General features: G+C 49.9%; 1 protein-coding gene across 7 annotated transcripts in view; it reads left to right on the top strand.

Annotated features, from left to right (window-relative positions):
- The first annotated feature begins 2,573 nt into the window (after positions 1 to 2,573).
- LOC122386468 (potassium/sodium hyperpolarization-activated cyclic nucleotide-gated channel 3-like) overlaps positions 2,574 to 12,366 on the top strand; it is a 54,954-nt gene continuing 45,161 nt past the window's right edge. For all 7 annotated transcript variants that reach the window (XM_043375693.1, XM_043375690.1, XM_043375692.1 and 4 more), the window contains exons 1-2: positions 2,574 to 2,764; positions 5,048 to 5,821. In XM_043375693.1, the coding sequence (XP_043231628.1) occupies positions 2,658 to 2,764; positions 5,048 to 5,821 (881 nt within the window). In that variant the 5' untranslated portion in view covers positions 2,574 to 2,657. The remainder of the gene's footprint in view (positions 2,765 to 5,047; positions 5,822 to 12,366) is intronic.

Here is a 12,366-nt window from a genome sequence, read left to right as displayed (position 1 = left end):
ACGGTCGGCAAAGTAATCATGGTAGTGGCCCCGTCATGACAGAGAAATTCGTTGATTGAATAGATCCTCCAAATATGGCACGCCAAAAAATATTTGTTTGTTTTTGCTATTGCAACGGTGGTTACTGTGTCACTATGAGGGATGGTGGCCATCTATAAGAAAGAACGAGCAAACGACAAAATGTGAGGGTGCATAGTGTAGGTAACATATAGTGAACCACTGAATCATGCAGAAGGCCAAGCTTCCCGCGCTTTCTTCATGGCAATGCCGGTCAGGAGAGCGTCCCCGACCTTTCAGTTTAACACTTGTGAAACTTTCTAAAAGTCTATCAGCCATGGCGATGATACCATCAAAGTCGCACGTCGCTACGAGAGGATGTCGACATAACTGTGAGTTCTCCACAACGAGACGGGACGACAGCCATCTGGATTACTTTTTGAAGATGGTATAAGGAACTATTACAACAGCAGAAGAGGCATGAAGATGAAGAGAGGAAAAGAGGCAAACAGGTAGAAGTGAGGGAAATTCTTGAGTATAGTTATTATGCAAGAATAAGGAGAAATTGCCCATGTGCATGCTCATACCTGATTCACAACCGTTTTCATATGCGAGGACATGAGTTGGAGAGAGAGAAAAAAGTGTGAATTTGGGAGAGAGAGAGAGAGAGAGAGAGAGAGAGAGAGAGAGAGAGAGAGAGAGAGAGAGAGAGAGAGAGAGAGAGAGAGAGAGGGAGAGATAGAGAAAAAAAGACATGCCACAGACGCTATGCCCCAAGTTCACCTCCCTCCCCCTCCCGCCTCACCGCCACCCCCACGCTTTCTCCGGCAGCCCGCTGGTGTCTGCCGCCCGGCCACCCCGATCGGGACAGCGCCGCGCCGACCTGAGATCCCGCAGCGACACCAGTCTGCCTCATTAGTGACCTGAGCTAGCACTGCGGCTGTCGTAATGATCCCTGGAGATGACAGTCGACGCCCCCCCCTCCCCACCACTCCCCCCCCCCGTCCTCGCGCTGAGCAGATTCCTGACACAGACAAGTCTGTGAGCTTAATTCAGGGTCAGCTTTAAGTTGGAAAGTTTCTTGATAAAGCGGTTTAGTGGTTCCGTGTAGGATCGTATCCTGATTTCTAAAGTCGAGTCGATGCTCGAGTTTTATTGTAGGACAGTGGCACGCATAACCGATATGCATGTTCTAAATTGTGACGCATTGACTTCGTTGTTGAACAAAGCATAGTTTTATTGTAAAAGTTGCAGATGAGTCATTCAACCTTTTATGTAAACAAACACTGTTAGCATGTTTTCGTAGCAAGAGGTTGAATTGGTGTCATGCCTCATGGAGCGCTCAAAAACAGCTCTCTTTACCATTGTAACTTATCCAGGAGGTCTCATTTTTTGGCAGAATAGCGCCCGGATGTAACCGCTACTGTAGAAAAGTTTTCATGGATGTCAGCCATGAAAGGGATGGGAAGACAAATAGTCCATTCGGAACGGGAGACCACGCTCCCTGACGACAGCAGCTCTCTTCTGAATGGCTGCCAGAATAGTGCAACATGCAAATGTAGTTCAGTAGCTATAATGTATTCACCTATGTTATCGGACCATCCTTTGCAAATTTTGCATTCATCGGCTTTCATATTTGAAGAAAATAAGCAGAGCAGAGTTGATTATTTTACGCATTTTGCATGATATTTGCAATTGCATACATACCTCCCAAGAGTGTGTTTTTTTAACCCCACTGGCCACTATCTACGCATCACCTAAACAATGTTGCGCAGATCGAAAAACTATTACGCATATTTCGAGCAAGTAGTTATTGCGGCAATGCCTTGACTTTCTTTTGGCGTATTTCATTATAATCTCAAGTCTATTGCAGTCTCTATGCAAATGATCTGACTTTAGCTGAAGTCGACGTCAGAGATGATATCGATGAAGAGCTTTTCTACATCCCCGCAGTTCTCGAAATGAGCCCATTCCCCGGCGGAATGGCCCTCATATTGCAAAAGGGCTGGTCCTTGTGCCGCTGGACCGCCGGAGTTGGCCAGTCGGTCTGCGTCTGAGCCATGGCCAGCGCTTCTCCCAGCCGCGGCTAGCCCGACTTCATCTTGCCTCCAAATCACCGTGGGCTCGTCTTACAGCTTCAGATGCCTTACTGCCGTCGAACCAGGGCTACCCTGTTTTTGAACTGTGGCTGGCCCATCCTTAAATCACAGTCTGACTGACTTTTAACTACGGCTTGACCGTTTTAGAGTAGACCGGTGCATTGAGACTTCAAACCGTTCCAGCATCCTTCCAAAGCGTTCTACACTGCTTGCAAGCCCTCCCATTCGGCCTGCGAGCCCGCCTATTCGGCCTGCGAGCCGCCGCGCCCAGTCTGCGGGCCCCGGTCCCCGGACAACCCTCTGTCAGCGCTGTCTGTGCCAGCTGGCAGGTGCATCAGCAGCACACCTGCCCCCGCCGACCCAGGCAGATAAACTCCGGCCGAGCGGCGGCCGATCGACGGCCGCGCGCGCTGCCTCTCCTCCCTGCTCTCCTCTCGTCTCGTCCGGTCGGTGGCGGTAGGCGGCCGGCGGCGGTCGGTGCAGCAGGTACCCACGGACCGGCGGCCGCGCTGGCCGTGCCCGCAGCTCCCAGTCTGTTCCCATGTGCACCCTGAGCCGGCCATGCAGACCGTGAGAGGGCCGGCAGAGGGGGCGGAGGAGCCGCCGGAAGCAGGAGAGGTGGAGGGACAGAGCGCCGAGCAGCCGCCGCCGCCGCAATCCCCGAACAGGTATGGAGAGTGTCAACTCGTCGTCGGCACAGACCCAGCGACCGATCCCCGATCCAAAGAAGTTTTGACTCGACCGCACCTGGCTGCAGTACCTAGTTGTCGCGATTCGGATCCATATAATAGGTACGGATAGGAGCGAAGTCCGCGGTGGTCGGCGGCTCTTGTAACATCCGGAATAAGGAAATTGTGATCCTTTTCGTCTCGTAATAAGTACTTAAAGTAAGCGTGTATTTCAGTTTGGTATTTTAGAAGTTTTTTTATTCGTTGACCAAGTTGTGAACTTCAGAAATTGTTCCAATGCGATTGGCTTGATATTGCTAATTGTTTGCTAATTTGTATTAGTTTTTCACTTTACGATATTTTTATTTTCTGACCCTTCTAGTAAAAGTGAATAAATTCTGGAAATACTAGATATGTCAAAACGGTATACATACCATTGATATTATGCAGCAATGCTATTCCATAGAGCTACATATGATGCGATAAAACTATAGTCAACGCATGTGAAAGCCTATTCAAATACATGGAAGCACGCTCGCATCAATCGCACGCACCTCCCGGCTCCCGATGCGGTTGATGCAGGCAGCGTTAAAATGTGTTTGAATAGGCTCTCGCATGCGATTTCCTGAATGCGGAAAGAGTCTGTTTCAGCGTTTAGATACCGACATGGAAGCATATATTGCATGATTCAAGCAATAAGAACTGATAATTACAACGGCAACGCTCTGCCATGACCGTCACAAGTTTGTCTGCTTCTCGGTAAAGATACGCTCACTTCGACCAAATAGCTACCGTCGGATACACCATCTGAGTATCTCTGCCCCATTGCAGTCAAAATATCGCTAACATATTCGCAGTATCATGGTTCAGCTACTGTGGAGGTTCGCGTTATTTTTAGTTGGACGCCGAGCTTCGTGCCGCGTCCCCCGCTGTATCTCGCTGGGCAGGTAGGCTGTGCCGCAGTACCGCCGCGTGCTGCGGAACAGCATACCGGCTGCATAACAATTGTCGGCATAGACTTGACCGCGTATGGGTGCACTCAGTGGTCTACTCGAGCGGGAAGCAAAACCATGAAAAGCTGTAAATGCTCAACGGTTAACTATCACTCAAACTGAATTAAATCGCCGTTCTACTTGCCTCTCATCTCGAGCCGCCTCCGTTTGCCTCTGTTTGTATTTTTGTGCATCTGTTTTTCGTGTGTCCCATTCCTCTCTCTCGTTTCCCCTCTCTTTGCTTTTCTATTTGTCTATCCCTTCCTTTTTCTTTCTCTTTCTCTCTTTCCCATCTTTTTCTGTTACACTCTCCATCGACCGATATTGACAAATGATATTATTCTCAGCCCTCATTTTGCGACTTTTGAGCATTGTATTTTACACCCAGACCTCCCACTTGGCTTATGTACTGTGTTCATTAAATCAAGTAAAAATATTTTGACGGGTTGCATGGTGTTCTGTTACCTGGCAAAACATCGTATCCCAACGGAGCTCCCGCAAATCGATTGATGTTTTCACGCTTTACGGTCATAAAGTTTTCTTTTTAGGGATGAGTAGCGGAAAAATGTTTTGCACTTCCGATTCAAATAAGGCCGGGAAACCTTCAAGCGCGTCCCAGACTCTTCATACGCTTACCTTGCCAGAGTAAACTTAAACTGTCGCTCTGATTTCATGTTGCTGCATTTGATTGTTATTTACCTATGTTTGACATTCAATGGATCCAGTTATACACTATTATGCATACCTATCTTTGACTTAATGTCATCAATCTCTTTGTCAGTCTTGATAGATCTGTGTTTGGTTGATAACACATCTAAGGAGTTTTTCCATCCTATGCCAGTATTATCGCCAACTCCTGGTCATTGCCAGTGAATAGTTTATGTAGGTACCTACAGTGTTAAAAGACATAGGCACGTCAGGTTTAAAATAAAAAACATTGCAAAGTTGAACGGGTGAGTGTGGTGTCCGGCAGAATCGGTGGCCGGCACCCGATGGACCTAGATATTCGGGTGGCTGCTCAGGGTGCGATCCGTCTCATGGGCTCTGACACAGACCAATGGCACGTCACCGCCGGTCACCGGCGCCGGCGCACATCCAACGCGCGCTGGCAGCCTGGCGCCACCCTAATGTCTCATCCCTAATGAATCCGCTCATTTTCCCCTCGCTATTTATCTGGTTTCCGATTGGCAAGAGACGAATGCCAAGCGGTGGCGATTGGTCGTTGGCGCTGCTCGGCGACCGGCCATTGGTGACCGAACGTCCCCCGTCGGGGCGCCTGCTCTGCCCACAGGGAGCGCGAGCAGGACTCGGAGCAGGAAGAGGCCGCGCCGGCGGCCGCCGCCCGGCCCGCGCCGCTCAAACGCGACCGCCGCCTGCCCAGTCTGCGGCTGGCCAACGGCCGACTCGGCGCGGCCAACGGCGCGAGCGGCGGCGGCAGCGGCGGCGGCGGCGGCGGCGGCAGCGGAGGGCTCACCGGCGCCGGCAGCGGCGGACTGGGCAGCGGTGGCATCGGCAGCCTCGGCAGCGGCGGCATAGGTAGCCTCGGCAGTGGCGGCATCGGCAGTCTCGGCAGCGGCGGCGGCGGCAGCCTGACGGGCGCCGTCGGCGGCGGAGCGTTCGACCCGTCGGCACCTCCCCCCGAAGGCGTCGATACTGCGCCGCGGCCCACGCTGCCCGCCGCCGAGGGCAACGGCGCCTCCGACTCGCTGGTGACGGCCGCGGACGACAGCGAACTTGTCAGTGACTATATCTCTCCCGAAATGAACTACCGTGAGCAGAAGGTGCGCATTCAGAGTCTGACGGACGAGGGTAGCCTGTACGGCACGCCGCGGGAGGAGGTGCAGCATGGCGTGCCTCTGGCCACAGTCTCGTCACCGCCCACGTCGCCGACGGCGCACTACGAGCCCAAACAGGGCTTCATCCGGTACCAGCTGTCGAACCTGTTCCAGCCCACCGACAACAAGCTGGCCATGAAGCTGTTCGGCTCGAAAAAGGCCCTCATGAAGGAGCGGATACGACAGAAGGCCGCAGGACACTGGATCATCCATCCGTGCTCCAACTTCAGGTCAGTCCAAATGCAACCGTAATTCACCCTCGTCATTTGTGATAATCTGAACACAAGACCATTGCTTTCATTGCATGTGTTTCTTCTGCAAATTTAGCCACGTTCAGACGCAGTTTTGGTACACCTCTAGTGTTAGCCAGATGACCTTATTGTGTGGTTAAAGTTTGTGTAACTGATAGATCATTTGTGCATTTAGAATTTGCTCATAATCGGAATGAACGTCTCATGAATTTCCTTAATCGTTGCAATCTGCATACTTATCACGCTTCATATACACTGAAGCCTATTGATTGCCGATATAATACCGTAAAGAGACCATTTCACTTTACAGTTTACTGTATTCAATCGGTTTTAATGAAAATCCGTTATCATTGATCAGTGTTGTCGTTGTTCACGAGACCGATTAATTGATGAGGAAGTATGCTAGGGACATACAAAGTAAACAATGTAACAAAAACGTGTTAGAAGTAAAATCGCTATGATATTTACATAAATACCATTGAGGATAGCTGCTTGGGATTATATTTGACTAGTTATTTAGTATCGATTGAAGCTGAACTGTTGTTGACCATGCCCCTATCCCGTGGTTTATGCTGGAAGGCTCATTTCGCGTTTCGCATTGGAGTGTTGTGTTTCATTTTGTAAAGCTCTGGTTAATTGGTATTCAAGCCAGATGCATTTCATCCTGACTCCATTCTAATTAGTGTTGCTGGTCCAAGCCTTTGCAGCCGCTCTAGAAATCGTTTTATTATCTGAAAGCCATAAACACGAGAGAAAACGTGCCCCTCAGTAAGTGATGGCGTTTTCCGAGCACAGTGCCTTTTCTGGTCAATGCTCTACATACATTTGTTGTGAAGTTTGTCGTGCTTCAACGGTAGCCACCTATGCAAGAAAACTATCTAATGAACCTAATTTCCAGTTGTTTATTACACACTGCGCACCACTTGCTCTTTTCATCGTCACCATTTAATAAAGATACGTTCGCCAATGCAGTACAACACCAACCAAGATCAGAGACGAGAATGGCCGAGAGCACATTATCATCGAAATCTCTGTGCGGCCGAACACTTCTGCCGCATATTCAGCCTGCCTTACCAAGCACTGCGGATCAAACAGAGGTCTTTGATGCCCATTAATATATTGTTGGTATGCTATGGTCATCGAGATTCCCGGGATGACTCGCAGCGGAGACCCTTTGACAGATAATGTATCAGCAGCGATCTTCTGCCCAGAACGCAGCATGAATATTGAACACCTGCTCTCAACTGCGCTGCGTCACACTCTAAGGAACTTGCGTGCCACTTCAATCGACCAGTGAGGCTGGTCCAGAATTTCTTATTCGGTAGTCCAGGTTTCAGACAGGATGATGCCTGTCATGGGCCTTTAAACGCAAGTGATGGCTTAGGCATTTGTTGGGGAGGCAGCTTTTACCGGGTCTACTCAGGCGGGTTTGCTTAGTAATTCTTGACAGTCTGCGCTTAGATCCTGGAAATTCATTTTTCTAAACAATTAGAACGGCAACCTGACTCGGAACGGGCGAAACTATTGCAAAAAATGCTGCATAGTTTAAAAGAATGCCGGAAGTCATTAATGAGGCTGGTTATACCTACGACTTCATCAATTCTTAAGTATGGTTGCAAAAATGCGCAAATTGACATATTGGCTCCTACTCCTACGCCTAGAATAAAAAAATCCTTGAGTGCTGTTTTGCACGTGGTGGGCAGTGTGCCTGCTGACCCTCAGTTGTGGTCGCGGCATCAGCCGGCGTTCAGAACGGTGCTAGTCGCCCGGGGTCATCACTCGTCCGCTCGTCTTGGAGCCGATACCGGAGATGGATGGCGACTCTCCCTTCTCTATGACGCACAAGGCTGCCGGCGCTATTTATTAGTTCTTCGGAGAGAAGGTGCACCTTCTTTCCACCTACGTCTTTTCCTCCTTCTCTCTCTTTCTCTCTCTCTCTCTCTCTCTCTCTCTCTCTCTCTCTCTCTCTCTCTCTCTCTCTCTCTCCTCTCTCTCCCTCTCTCTCCCCCCCCCTCTCTCTCTCTCTCTCTCTCTCTCTTTTCTTTTCTTTTCTTTCTTCTCGTCCTCAGACTTGCACACATTACTCATACATACACAACAATCATTCATTCATCTCTCGCCTCGCACATTCCATTTTTTCTTTCATTGCCTCTCATTTTACATCCCCTGCCAATCCCACGCGTATCCTTGCCTATGCTACACCTATCCTTACCCATCCCTTGCTCATCCCTCACCTACTCCTCCGACCCCCCCCTCTCTCTCTCTCTCTCCTCCTACTCCCTCTCCTCCTCCCCTTCTATCCATCGTCTTCTATGCCGCCTCGCCTCCGAGCCCTCTGAGGCCGGTGCCGTGCACTTGACCCGTCAGATAACGGTTCGAACAGGCCGGCCATTGTGGCAGCCACAAAGGCATCGCTGCCGCCGTCCAGAACGAGACCCGGATGGCTGGAGAGCTGGCCGTGGCAGGGACGACGTGGCAGGATGTGAAATTTTTGTAGAGCACGGTGCGAACGGATACAGTCGTCTGTCAGTCTAACAGTCGGTCTATATAGTGTCTCATTACAAAACTGTGGAGAACTGACGTAGCTTTGTGGCGTGCAGTCGTCTGACGGACAGGAGCAATCATTGTGGAGGGAGACTGCTGCCATGGGCTGCCTCGCATTTATTTAGAAGTAGCATTCCGATTTTGAATCAGTGTGGCCGTTGGACAGCGATGCCATCTTGAAATAGAGCATCATTTTTGCCAGAAAAGTATCGGTATGTAGTGGGCTTCCGCCATCGCTTTTGTGCATATGTCGAGCATTTCTTAAAATGCTATTTTCAGCAATGATGACATTATCTTTCATACAGCCGATGCATGTGACTTTTGGATGCGGGGAATATGTTCACCAATCGTGCTCGCCCATTCCAGCATATGTAAACGACAAGCGTGGTTCTGGCACACAAGAACACAACTGACCCTTTTGGGGACCCAATGATTTCCAGGGCTTCGAAGGCATTAGGACAATGCAGACCCTAATATAACCGTGAATGCTGACCATTGAATCTTGTCTGCTTGGCAAGTAACTAAATAATCGTCTCACAGCATAAAGACATAAAGACATAAATTTGCAGTACAACAAAGAGCCACTGGGGCCCATACTTGGTTGCACATTTGCACAGTCTGTCAAAATGCGTGCCACCTTTCCGCTTTTCTCCCTAACTTATGTGTGTGAAGTTGGCACAAAACAGCGACACATTGCAGGCATAAATCATACCTACACCACATTACACAGCATTTTGCCACTTCATCACTTCATCAATCATTTCGTCACAACTCTTCCCTGCCCCCCCCCCCCCCCAGCCACGCACTATCATCGCCAAATGTCTCACAAGTCCACTGCCATGCAAGGCATCTCCAAACAATTCGCATGTAAGCTCAACGGAACAGCATCAAACACCCGCAACAACATTCTGCACACATATTGCAACCTAATACCAGGCATAATTTTTGCTATGAATTCACGCACATCTTACATTGATCACATACACACATCAGTTGGCTAGTCCCACCTATATCTGTATACTATATCCCGCTCTGTAAAGTATTTGTCGAGGCTATGTTTAAATGTTTCGAGAGAGGTTGCACTTATTACGCTAGTTGGTAAACTGTTCCAATGACCTACCACTCTTCTACTGAAAAACGACTGCCTTAACTTTGTCCTGCTACGTTTAATGGCAAGCTTATATTGATGGCCCCTGCTTCTGCCCTCCAAATTGAAATCAAACATATCCTTAAGGTATCCTGTGGCTTGGCCATTTACGAATTTAAACACCTCGATCAAGTCTCCCCTAAGCCTTCTGTATTTGAGAGAAAATAGCTTAAGCGATTTTAATCTATCCTCATAATGCAGATCTTTCATACCATTTACCATCTTTGTCGCCCTTTTTTGCACTCTTTCCAAAAGCAAGCTATCTTTTTCATGCATTGGAGACCATGACTGAACGCAATATTCCAAATGAGGCCTAACGTATGCACAATAAAGCGTAAGCAAAACCTCTGCACTTTTGTACGAAACATTCCAGTTTTACAGCAGCAACATGACAGCACAAAATTTAGACCCACTTGAGTTTCATTTCCATCTGCCGCCTTTTCATTTTACCATCTCTCATTCTTTTCTGGTCTCGAATATGTCTGCAACGTCATTCGAATCTTGGCACGTTCAAAGTGAGGCCGATGCAAGTCGATCCTCTTGGGAGACGAGTCGAGTGTTTCAACGAATGTCGTACCAGGTGAAGTGTTCAGAAGCCCGTCCTCCAGTTTCGAGAGTGAACTGCATGCGTATATTCGACGGAGGTGAGAAGTCTCAAGGCGTTATTTTGTGAAATAAAGCTAATTCCAGGGCTTTATCATAGGGCGTGCCAGTTGGGCTGAAAAGTCGCCATAGGTTTATGTGCAATACTGCAACACTGCAGAGTGCAGATGTTGCCTAACCACCCCTGTGGCGCAGTTGGCAGGTGCGTTCACGTTTGGTGTGGGAGGTCCTTGGATCAAAGCTGACCTCTGGCAGCGTTTTCCTCGGCCGGCTCCTACCCAGGAGATGGCAGTAACTGGGGAGTGTTCGCTCGGTCGTGGGGATTAACGCTATGCCAACCAGTGCCCCCGGCCGCAGGTACACGGGCCTGATCCGCCTTTAAACAGATCCTTCGGTCCGGTGACATGTCCCGAGGGCACGGCCTCGCTCCATGTCCCGGAGCAGCCCTCTGACCTGCCGGGCCCGAGAAATCGGGATAGCCCCAGCGTGCGCACTAGTGCGGTGCCACCTGGGGCATGTGACAGGAAGCGTGCGGTCAAGGCTGTCCCGCGTAGCGGGTGCCGAAAACGATTCGTACCACTGCCGTGTATATAGTGTACTAACCCAGTATGAATGTGTGCTACTAACGACAAAAGCCCGAGTCGGGCACCAAAAATATTAAAAAAAAGAGTGCAGATGTTGCCCTTTTTTTGTATTTGTATGCGTAAAAATAAAGAAGTATGTGAATTGTGAAAGTAGGTACGATATAAGTCAAAATACAAAGTTATTATGAGAAGATAAATAGCTGTGGTACAATGCAGCACACAATTCAACATACATACTAAACAGCATATCGGGCTTTTGGCTACTGAATGACGACAGCTGTCTGACTAGCTGTCCCGCACTGAAGCTGATAGGACTGATTATTTCCCCTTGAATGATTACCGGGTCGGACCTCGCACTGCAGGACTGCTGGCCTGCTGACTCCCTGTTCAGCGCAGAGGCGGCCGGAAGCTGCGGCGGCCAGAGCAGGGGGAGGGGGCGCTGGGGCACGGGGTAATGAGCGGATGGCGTGCCGCCTGATCGAACCTCAGCTGACGACACCAGACACTAGCGAGTGGTAATCAATAGTGGCCAGCGGCGGCACTTAGCGCTACCGCCGCCGGCCGGTCTGCGCGCAGCGTCTTCGCAGGGGGAAGCCCCCGCTCACCCGCCCCAACCCATCAGAGCCAGCCGGGCGCCGGCCAGCGGGCTCATCAGTCCCAGGGCGGTCTGACCCGCGGCCAACGGACGACACTTGACCCACTGACCCGGCGCGCCGGCAAGGACACGCAGCCAGCGCTGATGGCCGCTCTGAGTCGGCCATAGCGCGGCGCAGGACAGTGCCGCCGAGCTGGAAGCACAGTTGTGTATTATCTGTCTGTCTAGTTTCTTTTTGGATAGACGGGCTCGGAAGTGAAGTCCCCGTGGTAAAGTCGTATTTAGTGAATGAATTAGCGACCTTGGGGCTGCGTTTGAAAATTCCATGAGATCCTGATAAATATTGAAGTCTCTTGATGTCGTGAGCAGCCAGCTGGGACAGCCTGCAAGGTCAAATCAGGTTGTCTGAAACAGCCGCCTTCTCGGAGCTCGCAGTCACCGAGGGCATCATAGAGTGAAACTGCGAAAGTAGCAGGACCGAGACGCAGTCGGTGAATAGTGCCTGGCACTCCAGCGGTGCGTGAGCCCCGGGACACAAATACACCGGGATATAGCGCCTGTTTCTCGTAAACCTATTAACGGCTGCTGCTTCCGCCTTTTGGCAACAGCATAAATATTAATGTTCATGTCTTGGCAGGAATGGAACATTTGCATAGTTCTTTAGCAACTGTAACAGGTAGACTTCTTTGATGTCAGATAGCATTAAAATAGAAATGTCTCGCTTTCACAACCGATTTGGAGTTGTAATGACACTATACCAGAGCAACGATTCGCTAAAATTGCTCATTTTGGGAAAATATGAAAATATGTGGGAGCTCAGTGACAAAGAGAGCTATGGAACATGTTCCGTGACTTTGTGCAGTAACCATGCTGCATCCTGTCATGTTCGATTTTTACAATCGAGTGTAGTCACATATGAAAGCGATTCATCCTTTGCCAGACCAACGCTAGCCGCTGCAGTGCAGTGATGGGCGTGGCCCCGCGTACCCCTGTCATCGCTGTCGCCGTATCATCCCATTCATCAAGACGACACCTGGACAGGCGACGGGGG

Source organism: Amphibalanus amphitrite, unplaced genomic scaffold (assembly GCF_019059575.1).
Source record: "Amphibalanus amphitrite isolate SeventyFive unplaced genomic scaffold, NRLGWU_Aamphi_draft 000252F_arrow, whole genome shotgun sequence".
Lineage (NCBI taxonomy): Eukaryota > Metazoa > Arthropoda > Thecostraca > Balanomorpha > Balanidae > Amphibalanus > Amphibalanus amphitrite.
The sequence above is the reverse complement of the archived record's forward strand: the minus strand, read 5'-3'. Positions and strand labels throughout refer to the sequence as shown.